General features: G+C 46.5%; 1 protein-coding gene across 7 annotated transcripts; it reads right to left on the bottom strand.

Annotated features, from left to right (window-relative positions):
- Positions 1-995: 995 nt before the first annotated feature.
- TBCEL (tubulin folding cofactor E like) lies at positions 996-24,317 on the bottom strand. 7 transcript variants are annotated; one of them, XM_078858535.1, is made up of 11 exons: positions 23,689-24,003; positions 18,743-18,868; positions 17,728-17,918; positions 14,180-14,329; positions 10,299-10,438; positions 9,111-9,286; positions 8,477-8,580; positions 8,016-8,168; positions 7,554-7,680; positions 5,541-5,657; positions 996-4,403 (listed from the first exon to the last, which is right to left on the bottom strand). In XM_078858535.1, the coding sequence occupies exons 4-11, from the start codon at positions 14,325-14,327 to the stop codon at positions 4,082-4,084; spliced, it is 1,287 nt and encodes a 428-aa protein (XP_078714661.1). In that variant the 5' UTR covers positions 14,328-14,329; positions 17,728-17,918; positions 18,743-18,868; positions 23,689-24,003; the 3' UTR covers positions 996-4,081. The 7 variants fall into 7 exon arrangements, with proteins under 7 accessions (XP_078714661.1, XP_078714692.1, XP_078714684.1 ...); XM_078858566.1 differs by lacking the exons at positions 18,743-18,868; positions 23,689-24,003 and adding an exon at positions 24,166-24,317; XM_078858558.1 differs by lacking the exon at positions 18,743-18,868.
- Between the last annotated feature and the right edge of the window lie 689 nt (positions 24,318-25,006).

Here is a 25,006-nt window from a genome sequence, read left to right as displayed (position 1 = left end):
TTGTTGTCTCAGTCTGTACCAAGTCCCACGGAGTCGGAGGGGTTTGATATTTTGGGGGATTGTACAATTTCGTTAACTCCAGCGCAGGTACCTCGGGTAGGGTGTGCACGTATTTAGAAGGGTATTTTTGGTTGGCAAAAGCTGGTTGGTGGCACTTCCCAAGCGGTATAGTTATAGCATTACATTGGCAATGGTGGCATTGACACGTGTGGTAAACGGGTTATTACGTGATAGAAAAACGACATAACTCCCCCCCCCCCCGTGTCTTACTGTATAGTCACCTAACCCATGTTATGCAGTGCATTGAGTAAACTGCACTGAGTACACGACTAATACTTGGCAGAGGCCTGTTTTGTGTCTAACATCTCAACAGTACACCCATTAGAATTGACAATGGTGGAATCTCAACCACTGGGCAACCAGAAGGCTCAAGAGTCGACAAGCGCCAAAACAAAGTACGGGTGTAATGAAAGATCATTCAAAAGTGAAAGTACGGTCTTTCATTACACCCATACTTTGTTTATGAATATGAAAGTATGATGTTCTGGTTGACAGCGAGTCTTGACCATACTGAAGCATATGCATTACCTTGATGTAAATGAGAACTGTGATTCATACTGGTAGGAACCTGATTACACCAGCCCACATGGGATTATTGTGTCCGCCCGTCGTGCATCCAAAAAATGGGAGGGATTGGGCTGGGTGGAGAGGGGAGGGTGGGGTGGGTGGGGTGGGGCTGGGTGGGGAGGGGCTGCTCACCCCGTGGTGCCCTTAAAAAACTCAACGTTTAACCTACTCACGCCGGCTTGTGCCCGCCCTCACCGTCGGCCATATTTGTGGAATACACCACGCCGCCGTTGACCCTGGCCATTGACCGAGCAACCCAACGTTCCTACCAGCTCCCTCCGCAGGAATGTGTTTATTATATCCAGGCGATGTGGGTGAAGACGTTTGCTGCAAGCTCTTCTGCCATCAAGGCCAAACAAGCGCCAACAAATATTTCGCCGTTTATTTGCAAAGAAAACACAAAATATGGTCGACAGACGTATACAGTACAAAATTATTAACATTCCAATAACCAATAAAAGTAATTCAGAACATGGAAATGCTTGTTTCTATTAAATGAGCACGGCCATTATCCAATCCCTCGTCACTTGACTGATGGTGATTTTATTTGACAATTCTACACGGGATGTATTGCTGGAGAGCAGGAACACGGTTTAGAAATTGTACATCTGCCACTCCAGCCTCAATCCCCACCAAAGTGGTGAGTTTTTGAAGCAAACGGTTCATCTGTCCACACAAGATATTGATCATGCTGTTATGCCACTTTTTCACATAAGTCACTTGGCAAACAAAGAATATACCAAACTTACAATGAATACACAAGTAGTAAACAACACACGTTTTACCATTGGCGGTATAAATCTAATGTAGGTGCATTATTGGCAGGGACGGCACCTATCGGTATTTACAGATGGATGTTAATGATCTGTGCATTTCTAAAAGATTCATTTCGGGGCAGCAACGGGAGAAAATTACTTTTTCTTAATTGAGTAATACCACTTTGGCATCTATCATGTAAAACTGCACTTCATTTTGTTGACAAAAGTGCACATGCTATGTGTGAGGAAGAAGGCTTGGAGATGATGCCATTTGTTCGAGCGTGGCTGTCAAACCCCAAACCAACCAACTTGGACAAATGAGACGGTGTCATGATCCGATGACGTTTTCTGTATAAAAACAGACAAACACTGGCAGTGCCCCCAACACACGGGGTTTAGAGGAGCAACTGCCCCAATACAATCCCGTGTGGACTCACGGGCGATGGCGCGAGGTCTGGGATGAACGGTCCGCCACGCTCTTTACATATCCGAGGCCTCTTGTGGCCATGCAAGAGAGAGAATTGACACGATTTTTTAAAATCTTTTGCATATAGCTGCGTAATACACGTCTGGTGTAAAATAGAAAATGTGTGGTGGATGGTACCACAAGACTCAAGAAAAATCTTTATTTTAAAACTGATATATAAAATTGAGTAACACTAAGTCATATGGTGATTTGGCGAGCCACTGTCGGTTATCGCTGTTTTAACTCATCTATTTTAACTCATCTGTTTAAACAATTGGGGAAAATAAAAAGTTTACCGGTCAGGGTTTTTGTAAGATTGCCATTCTGGGGTTGGTGTCTGCTCTGAAACACAGTTCCACAATGCAGACACCACAGCTGAAAGCTCTTACATACACCTGCATATATACATGCATGCCTGGTGGAGATTGGTGGAAATGCGAAAAGTTATAAAAAAAACAGACTATCGTCTGTTTCAGATATACCAAGACACCTGCATTAGCTGACATGGCAATGAAATGAACAGAGCCCAGATAAACTAAAATTAAATAATCAAATAAAAGCTTGGAAAACTACATCATTCACTGCATTATTACATTACACAATAATACATGGGCAAAAGATTAAGTGCAACACTATACATAACTTTTTTTACATTCGTATGCATCTTTCCAATTGGCTTGCACCAATTGGAAAGATGCAGGCCGCGGGGCACCTGGCCGGCTGGTTGTGAATGCTCGCAAAGTGGCATGGCCTCTGATCAAACTTTAACTCGTTCAATTCTACCCTCCACCCCTATTTCATTTACCCCGAACCAACATTAACACCCGCAAATATCGTGATATGAAGTTGAGATTATTCCTAACGCCTGATGTTCTAACCTACTTTTACACTACCCTACTAAGGCATGTCATTATTCGTCAATTAAAGATTATTCTCATGATACATGCATTACGTTGTATTGCTACGCATTGTGTATAATTGGTTTACATTACCTCTGCAAAAATTAGAGGTGCTACAATCGCCACAATGCAAATTGTGATGGTTCATCGAATCGAGGGGAGGAGAATCGTTAAAGAACTCATCCTAACTTACCAGTCATTACAACCCACTAATTGTTCTTCCTAATGACTTTACTACTAACCTGTTGATTTGCAATGCAGTAAACCCTAGTTTGTTACCTAACGATAACCATGATATCATTGCCTATGTACAAATACCTCCATCCGCAAAGACTTTTTTTTTTCCACTTGCACGCACCCCTGATATTCATTCAGAGTCCCACATTGATTGACCCTGGGCATGACATCATGTTGACTGCTTCTTTCGTGTACCCACCAAGCTCCCCCAGCTCACGGAGCACACAGCCTGATAGCAAGTGCCGGTACGTGTACCGTGGACATGCGGCACTATCTGTGTGTGCATGGACCTAGTTGCCAGGCACCATCTGTGCGCGTGTGCACCTGGTTGCCTGGCACCATCTGTGCGCGCGTGCACCTGGTTGCCAGGCACCACCGTTCCTGCAGGGCCCCCCGTATCATCAGACAGACCCAGGGTAGGCACAAGTGCTGAACGCTGGGACTTTGTGCAAAACGTTTCCTGTTTAGTTACAGCTTAAGAGTTTGGTACAAATGTGTATCCTAATACCCAACCTGGAGGCTATTTCTACGGCCTTTTGTAAAAATAATTTGGGGACAGGTGCTGTTGGTTTTACAGACCTGTACTGAAAGTAATGATCTCGATGATTGAATTTTTTAATTTACAGTATTCGTGACACTACAACCAAATGTTTGGATACGTTCTTTTTATACATTTAGTTTGAACATTCTATTTGTCTAAAACAATCGGGCACCAGAGTGAAATACATTTATTCTGGGCAACAGCTGATTCAATATTAAGTGTTTTTAAAGCATTCAAATTTACAACCAAACATTTCAAAACTGTCACGTGCATTTAACGTCAATAATTGTCGACAGGTTATGGCACGTATTTTACCTGTATAGTTATGTATATACTATACATATGGTGTATTCAGATTGAAATTAAATGCCACTTTTAAGCTGTAAGACTGCCTTCACTTCCACTTTGGTTCTTCCAATTAAAATGCAAATACACGCATTTTTCACCTTTTAATTTTAAATTATTTCCCACTGGGCTGTGGCACTCATGCCAAACTGGCGTGCCAGTCGTAAAAGGCTGGCGCGAGGGAGGGCAAGGGAGCGAGGGCGGCGCGTCACTTGCGCATGACGTGGATCTCGTCGCCGTCCCGCACGCCGTACGTGTGCACGTTGCGTCGCGGAAAGCGCATCTCCTCGACAATATGGGCGCCCATGTTCTCGGCCACGTGGAAGATGCGGATGCGGCACGTGCCCTCCCGTGACTCCAGCGCCTCGCGCAGCTCCCGCTTCAGCTGCGCCACCGTCTGGTCCAGACGGATCGCCAGCGCCCTGCAGCAGCCGTCGAAATGTACCTGCACTTGCGCGACATCCTGCGGCGTCAGGTCCACTTCGGCCAGCGGCTCCAGCTGCCCGTGCCGCTCCTGGAGCTCCGCCAGCCTGGTTTGTGGTGGTGATGGGGGGTGAGGGGTGAGGGGGTGCAAGGCGAGGGGGTGGGTAGGAGGGAGAATATTGCAGGAATAGTGGAAGCATGCCAGAGAAAAGTCATTCAGTCAGTCTACGGATGATAAGGCCGGGTAGTAGCCCACATGGCGCTTCTTCCAGAGGTTCGAGCTTCGCGCCCTGCGGCTGCCCTGGTTAATACTGCAGGTGTATTTACATAGAATACATGCGGACTGCTTCACATGGGAATTTAATGAAAAAAATAGTAGGAAATGAGTGCAAGTGTCATGGTCCAAATTCCCAAAATGATTAAATTACTCGCAAGGTACCTATTTGTTTAAAACCACAGAACATCACTCCCTACTGTGAAACTACTGCAAACGATATTCATCTGTAAAAGAAGTGCATTCGCCATAGCCTTGCACTATGAGAATGTTGCGAATACCAAATGCACGCATGATTTGGATTTGATTAATTAGCCAGGAAATGTCTTCATTTGATGTGCTGTGGATTGCTTCAATGACCCCACTGAAGTTTAGGAGTTAACAGGCATTCTCTACTGTAGGATCGGTGGTCTGGTCAGTGTTTCCACAAACGCAGCCGGGATTTTTTTTAACTTCCACTTGTGAAGGTAGTGGGCGAATCTGCCATCAGGAAAGTGGATGTATAGCCTGTGAGCACAATGGCTGCTTGGCCAATGTGCAAGAGTGTGGCGCCTCAAATCCTCAAAGCCTCCCTCTCTCTCTCTTCCCCCTCAAGCAGTTGCCTGTTGGTTACATACAGTAAACTTTGGGTAAGCCAATGCAGTGGACACAGGAATTGGTGGATTACGTATTTGTGAAACATTCAAACCCGCTGGGATGCAAGACGGTCAGGATACCTCAGTTGAGCAAATACGTTCACAACCCATCTCTGTGGACCTTTGAGAGTCACCTGCTGTGCACACGCAAGTTTTCTTCGGTTATTCCTCTTCCCTCCACGTGAAAAAGACTACTTTTGGAAAAAGAATCGGGCAAACATCCGAATGCAAAACGCTCCTGAAAAAGAGTCTCGATGTTGAGTGAGGCTTTCCTTGATAAGAAAAACCTACATTGTTATTACAACTACTATCATAGCTCACAGAGGAGCCCTCACCGGGAAGGCTGCTGATTGGTGGGGAAGTCCATGTAGTACCGGATGAAGAACCTCTCGGCGTCTTCCCGCTCGCTATCGCTCACCCAGCTTCCGTTGAGCACCTGCACCGAGGGGAGCCTGCAGGAGAGGCCCGACAGTGCTCGGCACGCTTGGCGCGCAGGGAGAACGTGACGCTGCGCCGCCTAATGCTGCGCGGCCTAGCGGGTTGACCCCGCGATTGCGTGACGACGGTGACATGCCACGTTGCGCCAAACATGCGGCGTCAGGCCAACTCGGTGCTGGGGCGGCGGGTTTGCCGCAAGCGGGACTGGAAACGTGTGCACACATACGCAGTATTTGTGCGCGAGCAACGCTTGCCCCAAATCTCAAACCCGGCTCAAATAGGTGGACCTTGAACAGCAATCTGCAGCGTACGTCTTGGGTGTGTGTGGGTATGTGCGACTGCGCAAGTCTGTGAACATGTGCACATGTTTTGAAGTTGGTCCTTGTAAATGTGCTAGGGTGCATGTCTTTATACAAGTAACAAGTAAACCCGTAAAAACAAAGTTTTTCACTATAAATCCTTTATATGCGTGGCAGCTAGAGTCTTCTCGTCCTCTGGCTTGAGATGGCTGCCACCTATGGGTCAGATGATTGTCTGCCAGTATTAAGCAATTGGTAATTAAATATTTAATTTGTTTTCCCTAAATAGTGTAAAAAAAATTTTATTTTTTTCACGAAAATTAATTGTCACACACAACGAGTCTGTGTGGAAAATGTCAGCTCGATTGGATCACGGGAAGTGGGTTAAAAAACGAGCGAAAGATTTGCACGGTCCTAAGCAAGCAAGTGAACTTAATATAAAGGATTTAAAAATATATTCGCCTGTGGAGGACGCGGGGATCGATCCCGCGACCTTTGGCATGGGAAGTGAGGGCGCTACCAACTGCGCTACTCCGCCACGGCCTGTGGATGGGTTATGCTCTGGGCTCCTACACTGTGACGTTCAGCCAAAGCCATAAATGAGTTCTATTTGAATAAATGTAAAATAATTTTTTTTTGCCTAAAAAGTGTAAAATTTTTGAAAAATTTTTCACGAACATTAATTGTCTCGCACAACGAGTCTGTGTGGAAAATGTCAGCTCGATTGGATCACGGGAAGTGGGTTAAAAAACGACCGAAAGATTTGCACGGACGTAAGCAAGCAAGCAAGCACGCAAGCAAGCAAGCTAACTTAATATAAAGGATTTAAAAAGATTAAGGAACACGCTGACAATTCATAACATGAATAATATTGGTCGCAAAAGCCTCTGTTAAATTTACGCCGACAATTCTAAACTCATTTTAACGCACACCAATTATAAAACCAAGAATTGAAATCAAAGGATAAAAAATCTTTATGAAGCAGCATGATTGACTTTTAAAATTGGTATACGGTAAACGGCCTTAAAAAATTGGCAGCCTACCGCATATATCGGTCGCATTGGTAAGTATGTATATGTGTCTGCCAGTCATCTCTGTTCACCCATAACACCCGAGTCTGTCGCGTGACCTCCTGACAGTGAGCATTCCACAGTTCTCCATAATAAAGGTTTTTTTGGTTAGATCGCGTAAATATAAATGTGTCGTTAAACCGGCCACCATCTGACAGCTAATTAGTAAGGTTTGTCACAAACAAACTGTGCCAGTTAGTTACTACTTCAGCGCACCAGTGTGTTGGAGAGTAAACCCACAACATTTACAATTCGAGTACAACGTTTCGCTGCTGATTACAACCAGCTTCATCAGGTGCTTAGCCAGAATTGTGAAGAAGTCTTCACGTGACTTCTTGACACAAAAAAACTTTGTTATGGATATTGGTCACATTCCACAGTTTGCGTGGCCTCAAATTTCGCTTGTAGCTTGGCACAAGTGCTGCGGTGACATTGCCACCACTGAGTGGCGAATGGCGGCTGTGATGTTGCTGCTGTGGTCTGTGTGAGTGCGTGCCTTTGCCTGCGTGCGTGGTGCCTACATGCCCCCATGGACTCTCACCTGGCGACGGTGAGTTTGCGCCTCTGCTCATCGTTGTACTCGGCCAGCAGGGGGATGCCCAGGAGACGCAGCTCTTCCAGCGACGGAAAGTGATTCAACTTCTCCACATCGGACCAGTCTGACAGGCCTGAACGATGCACACGTGCACGTGAGGCGACCGCAACAATAACATCTAATTTGGGTCCATAATTTCTGCAAACTACAATTATATAGGGACAGTTATTGATTGATGCAGTGCATTCTAGTGCTGGTGAATTGGTAACTTTAATCCTGCAGATTACTTCTGGAAATTACAGATGCAAACAGTCGGCTGAAACTGAATGCTGCAGACCGCGTGGTTGCATTTACAAGTGTGGCAAGGAAAGAGGAAAACGGCAGGGTTTTTAGGCAAAGCGACTCATAATGATACACGAGTTGCCGAATGAATGCCTGCTGCACAACAGGTGGGAAGAGCAGGCTTACCCCAGTTGTGCAGGTTGAGGTGTTTCAGGTTGGTGAAGGCTTGAGTGAGCTCTGCCGGCTCAGAGCTCAGGCTGCCCACACGGTTGTTGGACAGAACCATGGTTTCCAGAGATGGGAAGATGAGGCCCAGCATGAGCACATCCTGCCACTCGCCTGTGCGCACACAATGCCACCACGCACACTCTGCAATTCTACGCCGTACCACGATGCTAAACTACGTCTACGCTTCCTGCTTTCAGCAACGCGCGGTGAAGTATGGTCTCCATGATCAGCACCGCACGAAAGGGCTCTGCATGCATTATGGACACCACTTGCATTTGCAAATACCACACGTCGCTTTCTCGACACAGACACTGGGTTTTAAAGGCGAGCACTGTACTTGCTGCACTTCCAGAGGCATCTCCACCACTCGTGGGAACTCTGCACGCATGGTGCACCATGTTTAAAGGTTAGAGCCTCACGTAGCTGGTTGTCGGTGATGTGCAGCAGCTTCATGTTGTGGTAGACGTCGGGCGACACCACCACCGTTGTATAGTCGTTGAGGCACAGGAACAACTCCTCCAGCCTGTGGGAGATACAAGCGCCACACGTCAAGAAAAAATCCATCGACCGCCTGTGATCACTCAAGTGCAGTGCGAGTTCATGGCCTCACCAATGGGCAGCCCAAAAAAACCCACCGCATAAAATTTGGTCCCATACTTAATTTGTCTAAATTCTAGCTCTGAGAATTACAAAAAGATCAGTTTGACTGTCATCTGATGAACATAACTTAGTGGCGGAGCAAGTGTTGCCCCCCCCTCCTATATTGTGTGCACTTCAGAAGGGATCTCAGATGTAGCTCGATGTTATCCGCTTCCATGGGCCATTCTCTAACATGATAAATTGCACTGCTCTGCAAGAGAATAAAATGGATACTTTGTCTCATGACACGACATCGATAGCACAAGAAGGATATAAAATTAGGGGAATTTAAAACAAAAAGCAGTCAGGCCTGGAGCCACACATAAAGCGTGCATGAAGGCGTGGGTCTGCACTCAAAAAAAGCGTGTACGAAAGCGATCGTGTATTGGCGCACTCCAGGCTGCCTCTGCTTACTGTGGCATATTTCTCAAGAGGGTGTGAACCGTTTCCCAGGACGTCTTGGTGTTGTTGAGTACCAGCTTGCGCAGGGACGGCAGGCGCAGGCTGGGTGGCGAGGGGCACGCCCCCAAAGGGTTGGCGCTCAGGTTGAGAAACTGCATCCTCGGCATCTGCCCAACAATCTTGCCGATCTGCAGAGACGCACTCGGCAGTGACTCCCTCAATCCCCACATCTTGCTTACGACCAAACCAGCCACAGCTTTAAAGCGAGGGCCAAATCTCTGCACATCACCTCGGACAAGAGAGTCCAATGCTCACGGTAAAGCCTTGTGAGTTTCACCTTGTTCAGCTGCAAATCCTGAATATTGAGGTTTTGACATCAATACATTTCATGAGACAATATTAGACGTATGGCCTAATAATGGAAATCGACGTAAAAATATGCCTCTAGTTGTTAGCTGCTGTGAAATATGGATCAGAAACAATGGATATTGACCGAATGTTACAAAAAATCTGGGGTTTATTTTTGTGTATTGCTAGATTTGTGAGAGACAGAAATGTATTAGAGCGGTGCTTCTTCAGCTTTATTGCAGCCTTGCACCCCTTTGGTTCTCAATCGTAAAAAAATGGTTTGATGAAACAAAGTCGTTCTACTCATGTGCCCGTGCTTAATTTGTTTTAATGATTTACCTTCTGTCTCGCACCACCAGAAAGGGCATCTCGCACCCCCAGGAGGTGCGTGAACCCCAGGTTAAGAATTACTGTATTAGAGGCCTTCGTACAGCAGTGGACACATCAGGGCTGCTAATGATGATGGCTTATGATGAAATCAGTTATGATGGCATTAGTATGTTTCATTGATAAGTCTATAAATGACTTACACTACATAAAAAAGTCCGAAAACCTGCTGCATAGCTATGGCGCAGAGGTCGCAAACGGGTACCCGATACCCGTACCCTACCCGATACCCGGCTACCCGTATCCGGCCGGGTACGGGTACCCGTTTGCGACCCTGGTGCGGCCGGGTACGGGTACGGGTAAGGAATCAAAACCCGTTTGCGACCTCTGCTATGGTGGTAAAAACACACGTCTGATCGTTGACATACCACTGTACTGTCAAGACTGTTGTGTATGAGAGTGAATAATACGCTCATAATTACTTTCTGTAGCACGGCACGCAGTCCTGGCTGCCAGCCGCCTCACCTCTTCCCAGTCCTTGAAGCTGTTGTGTGATAGGTCGAGCTCGGTCACGTGACTGCACAGCTCCAAGATTTGTGACTCGTCGCCGGCAGCTGCGATGTCGCACATGTTGAGCACCAGGATGGGAGGCACGTTGAGATAATCTACTCGCGAATGCACACAGCCACCGCATGTACAACCGGCCTTTACTTTTAAAAAATATATATTTTTTTCCCATAATTGTGCTATCAACATCATGTCACGAGACAAAGCTACCATTATGATCTCTCACAGAGCAGTGCAGGCCTCTCTGTGAAGAGAACTACCTGCAGAAGTGGATGTCACAGAACTACCTCTGATATCACTGTGTAACAATTTTTTTTGTTCCTGGGTAGTAAGTGTTAATTCCTAATTGCTTATGCCTCAAAAGTACAGAAAATGGCTATTATTCCCCACATATTTTGCTTTTGTGACCAGGACAGTGATATTTTTATAAAATTCCAGTGCTGAGTAAACTTGGAGTAACTTCTAGAACATTATAGAACTTTCCAGTGGCCTTAAGCCCACCAGTTCACTTAGTTCCAGCTGCCTAAGTGGATACAGATGTAGTGACTGTGCTTGTCACTTTATGGTGCCAGGGCTTGCGAAGCCACGGCCGGTAATGTGTTGTCATTATGGGCAGCCCGGGTTACGGGGTTTGTACCAGCCCTAGCAGGGCTTGGGTGAGCGCTGGTTAGCGCGGAGGCACCGTGAGCAGTGTGCGGTGCGGGCTCCCGGTGAGGGAGCGAGAGGGAGCTTCAGCCAGCCAAAGTTACCTTGGGGCATGATACGCTGGTTGACCCGCTGTCACGTGACCGGATGATATTGAAGGGGGGCTACCGGTGGACGGGGGCCGTGGAGCGGTCACGTGGTCCAAAGGAGCTCTCGAGAACCTTCGAGAAGGAGCTCTAGAGACCTGGAAGGTGGGCGGGGCTGAGGGCGGAGCCAGCCCCAGCCCGTTTGTGGTCCGGACCGGGATAGCGAACCGTGTCTAGTTCTGCCGTAGCGTGGCTAGATGGGCATTCGAGACCCGAGTGTAGATCGTGTTGTATTGCGTGTTAATGTGAATAAATAGTGTTGCTCCCAAGATAACAGAGGGGAAAAGAGAGCCATGAAGTTCGCCATCCCAATAATTTTGTGGGAACCCACTGACCACTCAAGCAACTGCTACTACTGCATGGTGGACCCTTTCAAACGTTGGACTGGCAAGAATGCACCTACTATCACGTATCCGGACCTTCCTTCAACCATAGCGCCAGTGCCACACTGCCATGAGCTTCCCGTACCCACTCCTCCGGAGAGAGCAGCTGCCTTTAGAAGAGAGCAGCAAATCAGAGAGCGAGGAAGACATTGTAGATCCAGATGACAATTTTAGAGGTGGAGCTGAGGAGAGAAACCCATACTACCCCAACCAAAGAGACCTCAACGACTTGATCAGAGATCTTGGTCTCACCAAGTCCAATGCCAAGCTTTTGACGTCTGGGCTCAAGCAGTGGAACTTGGTGGATAAAAGTGTGCAAAAGTCGCAGATCAGAGGAGGCGTCACCAACCTTTTTGCAGCTTCTTCACCTGTCAAGATGGGCTCTGCTTCTGTCACAATGTGACAAGTCTGTTCGAGGCAATCAAAATCGCCTGTAACCAGAATGGGTGGCGCCTCTTCATTGACAGCTCATCCAGGAGCCTCAAAGCCGTGCTGCTCCTTAATGGTAACAAGTAACCGTCTTTTCCCCTGCCTCCCTCGGTGCACCTCAAATAGGATTACAACAGCATCAAGACCTTGCTGGACGCCTTGAAGTATGACGAGTAAGGCTGGGAGGTCATCGGAGATGTCAAAATGGTGGCATTCCTGATGGGTCTCCAAGGCAGTTTTACCAAGTTTCCCTACTATCTTTGCCTTTGGGACAGCAGGGACACCAAGGTGTACTACCACAGGTGGAACTGGCCACAGCGGACTGAGTTCTCTATGGGGTGGAACAATGTCAAGTGGGAGCCACTGGTGGACCCCCGGAAGGTGCTGATGCCACCACTGCACATCAAATTGGGCTTTATGAAACAATTTGTCATAGTTGTAGATAAGGAGTCGGCAGCCTTCAAGTACTTTCAAGACTTCTTCCCCAAGCTGTCTGAGGCAAAGGTCAAAGCCAGTGTCTTCGTCGGACCACAGATAAAGAAGATCCTGGAGTGTAATTAATTCCCCAAGAAGCTCACTAGTAAGGAGAAAGCGGCTTGGAACAGCTTTGTCGCAGTGGTTCGTGGCTTCCTGGACAATCACAAGGTCAAAAACTATGTGGATCTGGTTGAGACTCTGTTGAAGAACTACGGCACAATGGGCTGTAGGATGTCCCTCAAAGTCCATTTCCTTGATGCTCATCTTGATAAATTCAAGAACATGGGAGCGTACTCGGAAGAGCAAGGCGAGCACTTCCACCAGGATATACTGGACTTTGAACGCCGCTACCAAGGACAGTATAACGAGAACATGATGAGAGACTGCATTTGGGGGCTGATTCGTGAAAGTGATTTAAAGTATAATCGTAAATCTGGAAAAACTACTCACTTCTAAATCTTTTGTAGTCATTATTGTATTACTTTAGTATAAATACATGTACATTTTTATTAATGTTTTTTTTCTTCTGACTTCATGTTAACGAAAAGACACAAATTCGTCCGTTTTCTCATTGAAAATATGTAAATTTCAAAATATCACTGTCCTGGTCACAAACGCAAAGTTTGTGGGGAATAATAACCATTTTCTATACCTTTTAGGCATAAGCATTTACGAAATAACACTTACTACCCAGGAACATAATTGTGTTACGTAGTGTATTCATTCAAGGGATGTCTGGTTTGCAAAGCAGGGGGCAGCACTTTCCCATATGTCCAGCTTCCGACAGTGATATTCACGGTTGGGTGGAAACACCAATACTTTAAGTACTCTGAGCTGGAATTTAAACAAAATTAGTTCTGAACCAGAACTACAGTGATGTTTTTTGTGCAATCATTGGTAACACCATTGGTGTGCAGTCAGACCATTAACTCATTTCACTTGAGAATCCGGTTTAATTTTAGGTTGGCTGCCTGGATACAAATACAGGATCGAAGCAGCACCAAGCTCAGCGCTCTAACCTCTGAGCCACCCCAGCCACCGAAACACGACGCGTCTCACCGGAAATCTCACAAACAACGTCTTGGGGCCATTGACTATAGGGGCATACTGCGACACCAAGGTTGTCATTGCTGACAAAATTGATAGGAATTTCTGTTGGTGTGGACTAGCCTGGTTAGTTGTATCCAGTTTTGATTCGAGTGGAGAATCTGTCTCAGAGCCGCCGACGTAGCCAACGGTGCTAACTGGATGTGTGGGGGAAGGACAACAAGCTAAACACAAAAAACAGTTCTAAAGAAATTAGTTTTCAATCTGGATTTAAAAGTGCACAGTTCCAGCAGCTTCCTAATATCGGAAGAGCGTTCCAGACAGCCGCAGAAGCGCATCCAAATGCGCACAATGCAGTGACCCCAAGTTATCGAAAGATTGTCTTTAGCCTGATTACATAGCTTACAGGGCTCTGCTGAAGGTTTTATGCCACGTACTGCGGTGTCGCGCTCTGTCAAACTGTGCTATCCGAGTCGGCAAAAATTACCAAAACGGATTTTAAAGAGTAGCGATCGTGCTCTTCAGCCTCCGTAGTGTAACCTCAACTACAGTCTTTTGGCCTGCAAAAGCCACAATGGAGTGATTCTTCTTTTCTAAACAACAACCGCCATTCGCCACGAAGTGGCAGTGACATCACCACGGCGCTTGTCCCAGGCTATGTGCACACACACACCAATTTTAACGTCCCGTTTTAAAACAACCATACACACACCACGTGGCGTTATCTGCGGCGGGGTGTTGAGGATGATGCGCCGCACTGGATAGTTGTCGGGGTTGTACTTCTCCCGTATGATGTCCACCAGGCTGCGCCCATGCTCGCAGCTCATGTTGACGCCCGTGCACCAGCAGGCCTGTAACATTGCTGCACAGAGGAAAACCTTTGCTATTGAGCGTGCACGACCATGCGTGTCCCGCAAGCCATCGACATTCCACAAGCGGTTGGTTTGATTGGGATGTTGAAAGTATATTGAAAAATTTGATTTGCCCCATTCGCTTTGAGCTGGAAAGTGCCATAGTGTGCGATAAGAGGTGTGATCCAAGAGTAATAATACACGTAAAAGGCATGATTGTATAACCGTAGTATCAGTCATACCAACACGCCTTGCGTGTCACAACTTTGAACCTTGTGAATTGGTAGCCTAGAACTAGGCTGTTTACATTACACATGCACACAATGCCCAATGGATGTCAATTTTGCGTGCAGTTATCGCGACTCCTATTTGTTTTCAGCCTGCAGGCAATTTTCTGATCATTTAAATAACGTGTCAATTGGTTTGAGGAATGACCTTGGCTGTACCATGACGCAATAGATGTGCTGCACTTACTATGCTGCACTGCACTTGGTTATTTGTGTAAGACGAGAGCTGGACAGGGGATGTCTTTTGGTTTACGTGAATATGGAGGATGATGTAACGTCTCCATACGTGGGAGATGTTTAAACATTGTTGGCCATGGAGGTGATATCATTCGCTTGCACAAGCCAAGTTTAACGCAGTTGGGGGGAGGGGGGTTAGTGGGCGGGGGTAGTGGGCAGCTCCGTATTTGTGAAATGGACGAAGGGGGAGTTGCTATGTGCTTAATTGGTTTCAGTGGCCTCCGCTATATTTCACCGTACTGCGGTCCTATATAGCGTTCAGGCTCTAATCCAACGGACCAATTATAACACATGTCTTTGTTAAACGGTCTTTAGTCGTCTGAGCAGAATACCAATTTAAATTCAAATCTGCCTATTCTGAACCCCCATCTCCCACGCTTTTGTCAACCAGGTGTGACAGAACAGCCAAGCCCTGACTAACAAAAAAAGGATGTTTATTTTATCTTGTCACAAGCCTCGTTAAATAACATTTGCTGCAATTAAATACAAAAGCAGCGGTTTTAATGTTTGAATCGGGAAGTGTAAGGGAAAAAAAAGAGTGCCAAATTTTGTCAACGCCCTGTAACAATTATTATTGGTATAGCGACTACATGCAACTGCATCTCAAGATGGTTTACGGAAATGAGGGACAACAGCAGGGGAGGGGGAAGTGTCGGGGGCAAGGACACATGGGAGGGGACAATGCGACACCGCAATACGTGGCATAAAACCTTAAGCAAAGCCCTTGAAGCTATATATTCAGGCTAAAGACATCATCCTTAGAGAACTTGAGGTCACTGCTTTGCGCGCGTTCAGATGTGCTTCTGCAGTCGTCTGAAATGCTCTTCCTTCCGATATTAGGAAGATAATTTTTAAATCAACTAGATTGAAAACTCACCATTGGAACCTCCTTTGCCATTAGCAAAATATGATAAATTTTTTTACCCTTTTATCTGGCAACAAAACTGACACCTTTTTTACAAGGAGTCATGTTTGCATTGACCACAATACCTGCGGTCGGAATGCAAACAAAAAACACAACTCTGATAATGTATGCACTGTCCTTGAAATTGATTGGTCCACACCCAAGAAAAGCTTTCCTTAGAGCCTAGTCTCACATGGTGTTGAACCAGATGACGCCAAAAGGCGCACAACTCAAAGACAATGCACCATCAAAGTATGAGAAATCGGGGTAAGCATTTACACCATTGGAACCTCCTTTGCCAGTAGCAAAATATTATTGTTTTTTTTACCCTTTTATCTGGCAACAAAACTGACACCTTTTTTTACAAGGAGATTGAAAACTAATTTCTTTTATAGCTGCTTTTTGTGTTTAGTTTGTTGTCCTGCCTCCACACCTCTGATTAACATGGTTGGCTATGTATGGTGCGAAAGTAGTTCAACATACACACGCTACAAAATCATGGCCGATGTATCCTTGGGAGAAGCATATATATTACTTTCTCATTGTTTTCAGACAGTGACAAAAACAAACAGCCTTGCTATTTCTAGATTTGAAGCTTTCGTGACTGCAAGGATTCATACTCTTAGGTTTTTTCGGTAAAGTCACGTAGGTAAATTTTTTATTTTATTTTATTTCTATTATTATTTTTATTTTTACCTACGTGACTTTACCGAAAAAACATAAGAGTATGAAGCCTTGCTATTACTGTCCATAAACCAGGAACTGTACAAAACAGGAAACGGTTCAGCTTTACTCTGCTCGTGTTTTTTACGAAACAAAATGTTAACGTGCGTAGCAAAATGCTAAAATAAACCTGCAAATACTCAGCGACCAAGTCGGCCTGCCACGGCACTGGTGAGTTGAATATTCAGCAAAGCAAAAAAACACATGGTAAGACACAAATATGAAGTGTTTTTTTTACAGTTTTGTCCACTAAACGGTTTTACCATCTTACCAGCAGTTGTCCCGCTGTATCGGTTCCGCCTGATGACGGTCGCTTGTGTTGCGATCGAAACGTCGTGATTAAATGTATTTTATTTTATACCTACGTGACTTTACGGAAAGAACCAAAGAATATGGATCCCTGCAGTCACGAAAACTTCAAATCTAGATTGAAACATAAACCAGTTTAGAATAACAATTTGCTCAGACAATTTGTATTCAACTAGACTATATAAAACTACTTCTCTCTCTTAAAATGTTGCACACAAAACATCCACTGCCAGCACTGTGGTTTGTTATTTTTAACTGTTTTGAGAGATAATGTCTTGCTGAACCGGTCATGTAAAATGTGCTAGAGGCTAAGAGGATGCTTCATCACCATCTGCAAAATGTCAGCATCTTGAAACGTTGGCTTGTTGTGTTTACGAGTTGTAAGGCAGTGCCCGTGAATGATGACAGTGGTGAAGTATTTTCGGACTGTGCCTCTACGCCATTGCCACCCGAGTCCCCTGACACATCACGAGGGCTTGTGTGGACGACAGCGGCATGGCAGAGCAGCCATCGGGCGCGCCTCTACAACCCTATCAGCCGCTTGAGCACAAAGGAATTGAACATCCCACATTGGTTCGATCCCACTGTGGTGCGGAGGAGCACCAAGACACGTGCTGACCGCAATATCACAAAACTCTTCAAGGGTAGAAAAGCACAACGCAATAACACGTGGATTTATGTACATCCACAGGCCATGCATCAATCACCTGCGGGATGAGGGCCTTTCCACGCCGTGCGGGTCATGGGTGGGGGGTTAGTCAAACACATTTCAGTGAGGGGTTGGCAACGACTGGGAGCATAGAAGTAGGAACATAGGCATACTGTAAAACATTGGATTTTGCTGCACTGCTGCCCTCTGCTGTTCACTATATTTTACGTAGCGTCTAAACGCAGCTCACATTGGAAGACGCAGAAAAGCCTAGGTGTATATCGCAGGGAGTCGGCTCACCTGCGTCGGTCCTGCTTCAGAGTTGTGCCACCACTGCTGCTGCTGCTGTGCCCCCGAGCTGCGCTGCCGTAGCACCTGTCGAGCTGCCCGCGATGTGTGAGGAGCAAGGTCCAACTGTGACACGATCTTATCGACTCCTCGCGTGTGCTGTCCGTTAAAAAGGTCCCGTCATGCGCCACTCGGTCAACAGACTGACGAGGAGGGGGGCACATGAAAAACAGTGGCTTGTTATCGTCTTTGCATGCCAAATACAACACAGGCACTGGAGTGCATACTTAACATGAGGCCGATGTGTAATCCCTTTTGGACCATCGAGAAGAGCATCACATGATGCAGTGTTAGGTTTCCTTAGCTGTGAAGTTGGGGCTTACTGCAGACAGGGCTTGCAAGAAGACCCCGGTGTATATAGCAGGGCGATAGTTTAACCACAAATATTTATATAAATAAAACAAATATTTCACGTAAATTTGTATTGTATGCACTGTGGTGGAGGCATCACCCATTTCTATTGACAGCCATCTTAGTCAATAGGTCAGAGCAGAAACTGGAACCACCTAAGGTAGTAAAATCTTAATAGTACTGATTTACCTATATGGATGAGAGTGCACTTTTTGTTGATACACTGATTTGAAATGGTTACCACGTGATTCACTGTTATTGGCCACAATATAATTGGAACCACTGAAATCGTTCTCCCTCAAGTGATTCCAACAAGTAAAATATCTGCCCTGGGCTCATGGACTACTGACCTATTGCTTGAAATGCTGACCTCTCTATAAAGCGACCATAGCAGTATAATACTCATAAACCCTGGGGAAATTACAGGCCACAATGTCCCCCCACGACTCCACCACCACTCTGGCCAGAACTTGAATTTGTAACCTTCAGATTATGCGTTATCTACGCACCACGACCACGGTGGCATGAGAAGCGCGCTCAGCAAAAGCTTAGAGTGAGAAAATAAGTTACTTTTCCAGTGTTCGTGAACCCGGGTTAATTATCACAAGAAACACACCCGCCTGATTGAAACATGAAGGAAGGGGCATCACGTCCACACATCTGCAGCTGAAGCAGGAGCACGCATCCAGGCGGGAACGCGAGTGTTCATCTTCCAGGCGCCCGCATGGGAGCCAGCAGGTGCCTGCGTGGCTCAGGGCATGAACCGCTTAGTGCACGCGGTGATGGCACTGCCGCTTCCATCCCCGTGCAGGAGCTCCATCATCATTTATTATTCAATACGAGCAGCAGCGGCGGGGGCAGCTCCAGCAGTGCCAAGCATGACCTTCGATGAAGGTGATCGTGAAGGTGGTGATGGAAATAGGCGATGTGGATGGGTATCTAGTGACAAACGTGATGATGATGTTGATGAAGGTGGTGAAGGTAATGGTGCAACAATCAGAATATTTATACTGGATGAATCTGATGAGCTATAAAGAGGTGGTGATTAGCGAGCCTGGTAATAATAGCTTGTGATCGTGGTGGTCGTGATGGAGGTAGTGATTACATTGAAGGAGGTGAAGATTATTGCGACCGTGATCATGGCGACGGTGATGTGATGGTGTTTAATGTTGTGGTGATAGTGCTGATGCTGCATGTGGTGGTGACGGTGGTAATGGTGAATGTTGTGGTGAAAGTATTGATGCTGATGTGGTGACATTGCAGTAAGGGCTGGTGGAGGCAAGTCTGGACGCCAGTACCCCACCGGGGGATGCATCTCACCACCGGTGGCTTTTAAATGGTTTTTAATAATAAAATTAAACAATACAGCATGGCAGCGAGGACGGGGAATAAATGGTGAGTTGCGGAGCTGGCTTCTATCCGGTAACCCAAGCTCCTTAATTCATATTTTAGATTCCATGTGCTCATGAAAGCAACAATCAATGAACTCTATTTAAAAGCACATGAGAGCCCATTGGGACAAAAAAACAAAGGGATGTAATGGTTTATCTATTAAAATCGATTCCTACGCCCATGATACTTGCATAAATTCATGCATGATATTATATTGCTTTACACGAAAGCCAAGAGAGATTATACATGCACCACAATGACAAAAAATAAAATTTGTGTTTAAGATATGGCATGGCATCAAACGGCAACCAAGATTAGTAATTACCATCCCTACTCCATTGCAGCGGAGAGCTGTGATAATATACAGGATCCAAACAAGGAAACACCAAAAAGTATCTATCCATAAGAAGAATATATTATGATGAAATGTAACATTTATGTGGGAACATACACTTTAGCATACTATGTGCCATCATCAGGTTCCCCCCCCTGTGCATTGCGTAATGATGTTAAACAGTCCTGGCACGTTCACCGACTCCTCAGTGTGCAGAGCGATCACGGTCACGTTGAAACACTGGCACATAACCATACCCACTCCCTCGCCTAACGAGTAATTAACTAGTTACCCTACTCATTTCTTATCCTACACATCTTATTCAGTACCTACCTTACCCACTACCTAGCCGAACTAGTACCTAAATAACTTACACACCTATTACTAGTGCTTGTCCAACCTATTATATCTAGTACTTACCTACCAGAACTAGTACCTACCCTATCTATTGTCAATCCTACCTAACCTATGTAAAAAAAAAGTACTTTCTATAATTATTACCTACCCTCTACAACACCTACCCTCCCCAATACTGACTCAACTCGCATCATGGCTATTGTCAACAAAGCAGTATATGGTATCTGAAGGGAAAATACCTGAAGCATTAGCCTACTTTGTCTCTTGTATAAGACAGTGTTAACGATTACCAAAGCGACTGGTTTTTTGTGAGTGCAGTCCTATCTACATTCTGTGAACGTGCATGATACCTAGCCTACTAAGAGCACTCAGACGAACCCAAGGAACGACTTTGGGTTCGCAAAGCACTTGTCTAAATTGTCTAAATATTCAAGTCTAAACGCCAAGGCTTAATTTAATCAGAGTCTCTCTGGGTCAGCAATCCAGAAAAAATGTCCACATCCAACACACTACATCCAGTATATCTCTCGCGATGGCTGTGACTACCTCCAGTGGCTGATGCTGCTAGTTCCATCTCCCAATTGTGGAAATTGAAACAATGGGCACGTTTCTTATATCCATCCCCTGCCTCTGTGCACCCAGCAGCATAATTGTGCAGGTGGCGGGCAGAGGGATAAAGTGTGGGTACTCCCACCACCAGTTTGAAAAAGTAGGCCAAAATACAGTCTAGGAGTTCTCTTGAGATCAATGCAGTGAAGGTCCTTCTGCCAGGAGTGGCACAAGCACCACCGTTGTTACCTTTCGCACAATCCATTGTGTTGTTGTCTCTGTGTGTGCACGTCTGTCCTGCAGTCTACCAGCAATCCATAAAAATATTCAGTGAGAAATGAAAACTCTGCTAAACACAACATGCAGGGCGTCTGCACCACAAACCACAGCGGCTTGACACTGGCGATGAGCCAGCAGAGCAATACCCTAAGAGCAATGCACTAATATAATAGTGGGGTGGAACGGACGCAGCTCAAGGAAGCGACACAGCGATATTCCTGGAATGAGACTCATTAGAGTTGGCAGAAGCTCATGCTCAGCGACAGCTCCACACGTCACCAAGGGCTTGGGCTTGGTGTATCTATTTCCTGGCTTGGACGGCGGCTGGCATTTGCTGGACACGTGCAGCAGCACAGGAGGGTGCATGAAGTGGGGTGCAGTAGTGCACAAATACAAAGAACTGCCATCTTGCCTGAACAGACTGTTATGGTAAGTGCTATTAGCGAGTAGCACCTATGAAGGCTGGAATGGCACACGAGGGGGTGGGTGGCCAGCACACACCCGTGCACACATACACCTACTTTGTACATGTACGGTCCGTCTTAAATTCACCGCTGGATGAGGGCCTCCCAATTCTGTACATAATAATCAGGCATTATTTGCTCATGCTGCACCATGCTGGTTAATTCAGGGATCATAGATATCAGAACAGAAGTATAGTACAACACCCTATTTTGCTCCTCTGCTGTCCACAAAGTAGGCCAAGGCCACATACATACTAAAACAAATATACACCCATCTTTTACAGGATATGTGCTGTTAGCAAACACCTGCCTGGATCGACAAGACAACGTGATGTTGTGTTATGTATAGCTAACACATTAGCCACCTTTGCCCCAGTGTTGATGTTCACACTCATTTAAGGCTAAATTGACCAAGGGGAGGATCAGGACAGTCTCAGATACCACTTGCTTCTGATGTTATCCATGGGTGAGTATTGAACCCAGGATAGAAGGGGTTCATAGAACTTCAGCGTCACTGCTTCACTTTGCTAAGAAATGTTGTACTAATTAAGAAAAACATGATCGCAATGCATGGGTGCCAACCATTCAACACTCATGTGACCCATCTGGGTTGCGAGTGAGCTGGAGCCACACAAGTCGAGACACTGAGAGACACACGAAGGCACGCACTGAAGTACATACATACACACAGACCAGGCACATGTGGCGGTGAACTCCACATTTGGTTTTCGAATTGCAGGTGACATATCAATGAGCAGACGCAACGTGCAATCCCCCACAGTGGGCGCTGTTGGGTCATCGCCAGACGTACCGTCCTGCAAGTTGCAATAATTTATTGGCTGGAATACCTGGAATGGTTCTCGCTGTCTGCCTGACCTGGAGCCATAGCATGTTCCCGACAAAGACATACTGACAGAGAAAGACAAAGCTCCTCCGTGTAGGTGAAGTGGACGTTTGGGGGTAAATGCTGTTAGCGAGGACATTCAAACCGACCTAACGCACGAGGCGTGGTGTGACCAATTCCATGCCCCAACGCATGGATGTTTCCAAACCATGCCAGGCATATACTGTATTTATTGACGTCCACAGAATGACATACTGAGATACAAAAACAACCGTCGTTCGCCACGAATTGGTGGTAACGTCACCACCGCTTGCCCGTCCCAGGCTAGGTGCACTTTGAGGCCATACACACACACAATAACAGACAATGCCAGAATGGATGGGTGCCGACCCGTTCAGAAAAGAAACATCCATGTGACCCGAGAGTGACATACACCCATGCACACTACATAATTGCCTTTGCAGGACACGAAAACCGAACGCACACATACTGACACGGCCCAAACGAAGACAAAGATCCCTCTTATAGCCTTTCAAAGACTGTTGGGGCTGTTAGCGAATACCCATGAAGGCCGGCCGGCACGGCACACGAGGGGGTGGGTGGCCAACACCACGCCCGACCGCCTTTGTCTCCCCACTGCTGATGTTTACACACACCAGGTTCTCGTTTAAGGCTTCGTCGACCTTGGGAATTGAACTCGGGTCGTTGGATTCGTAGCGTTAACCACTGCACTACCTCTCCCCACAGGGATATTGACATACACCAAAATAGCTACACAATGCTACTCCAACACACACTGGCATATACACATTGGCACACACCAACAAAGTGTTGACACACCAACATACACACTGACATACATATTGACACACCCAAACCCTTACCGACATACAAACACAATGCAATAATATTGACGCACACAAATATTCCCCGTACACTCTATAGAGAGCACCTACATCATACGCTTTGCTGCACCCATATACTTTACACGCAATGACATCCCCTAAATAAACACTGACATACACACAGGCCGCAGTGTCAACCCCCTCGAACCCCCGATACTCCTCGTCCCCATCACCCCATCAGTCTGCCGAGGGGCGCCTCACCACAGTCCCCGAACTCCTCGATTCCCACCAAGATAGCGAGCCCACCCCACTGGACGCCCATCATTTCCCTGGGTCCCTGTCACCATCTGGGGGGAGACTCTGCCCCCCCCCATCTCCTCCCGGAGGACCCTGGGTTTCCCGTCCCTTCCCGGACGCCCCTCCAGGTCCCCGCTACCCCTCCATGTCCCCGCTACCCCTCCAGGTCCCCGCTACCCGTGGGGTCCCGGGGACTCGCACCTGGAGACGCGGAGGCAGCCGCCGCTGGGTCCAGGTCGCGACGCAGAGCGCTGCAGAAACGATGGGCGGTGACGTCACCTCGTAAACACAGGATCGTGACGTCACCTCGCAAGGACGGGGCGTTAAGACGCCGGGCCTCGCCTCACCCCTCGATACGCGATTGCGTCATTTGCACAGCGGCCCGGAGGCCAAATGGAGCGGGTGACGCCATGGCGTTAAACGACGTGATGACGTCATTTACTGCGGCTTCGAATTCCGACACACCGCGCGCGGCGTGTGACGTCACGACGCGATATCCCCACAATAGCAAGGGAGATTTTACGGCCGTCGTTATTGGACCGTATTAAATGAGCGTTAACTTGCAACGTTAACGCTTATTTTGTTGTTTAGTGTCAGTTAATTTACATGAACGCTACACTCGGTGCATCGACTGTCACGCGACAGATTTTGCCGTCACGCCAGAGGGCGGCGAGTTACCGTGGCAGTGCGAGGATTGGTCGGTCGCCCCCCCCCACCCGTCCCCGTCGTGGCCCTTGCGCGAGTCCGAGCAGCGCGGAGCAAGGAGAGACCCAACCCGGGTCCTGCGGTTGACCACCACCGCCGCCGCCGCCGCCACCAACAACAACAACAATGACCCCCGTCGTCCTCCTCGCTTCGTTGACCTCGCACCCGCCCACGTGACCAAGCCCCGCCCACTGCCCCCGTCGGCCAGCCAATCAGATCTCGTGAACACGCCCCCCCCCCCCCACTGTTGCCATGACCCCCTCGCGACCACAACACAGCTGTTTAAAAATAAGTGCTTGTCATGTTGTTGTTGCAATTAGGACTTTATATTCTTGGTTCTTTCGGTAAAGTCACGTAGAAGGGAAATAATAAAACAATAAAAATATAAAACATCTATTTTATTTTTTAAATAAAAATTAAATATATCTTTTATTTCGATTTAAAGCTTTCGTGACTGCAGGGATTTATCTTCTTGGTTCTTTCGGTAAAGTCACGTAGAAGGGAAGTAATAAAATAATAAAAAATGAAACATAATAAAATAATTCTCACGACGTTTCGGCCACAACACAAACGAGGATGGCTGCTTGTGTTGTGGCCGATACGTCGTGAGAATTATTTTATTATGTTTTATTTGTATTATTTTATTACTTCCCTTCTATGTGACTTTACCGAAAGAACCAAGAAGATATCTTTTATTTTTATTATTTTATTATTTCCCTTCTACGTGACTTTACCGAAAGAACCAAGAAGATTTAACCAAATAGTTATTTTTTACGGAAACCAAACTTTATTTGTCAACTCCTTCAGAATGGCT

The sequence above is a fragment of the Lampetra fluviatilis genome, chromosome 1 (genome assembly GCF_964198595.1).
Source record: "Lampetra fluviatilis chromosome 1, kcLamFluv1.1, whole genome shotgun sequence".
NCBI classification, from domain to species: domain Eukaryota; kingdom Metazoa; phylum Chordata; class Hyperoartia; order Petromyzontiformes; family Petromyzontidae; genus Lampetra; species Lampetra fluviatilis.
The sequence above is the reverse complement of the archived record's forward strand: the minus strand, read 5'-3'. Positions and strand labels throughout refer to the sequence as shown.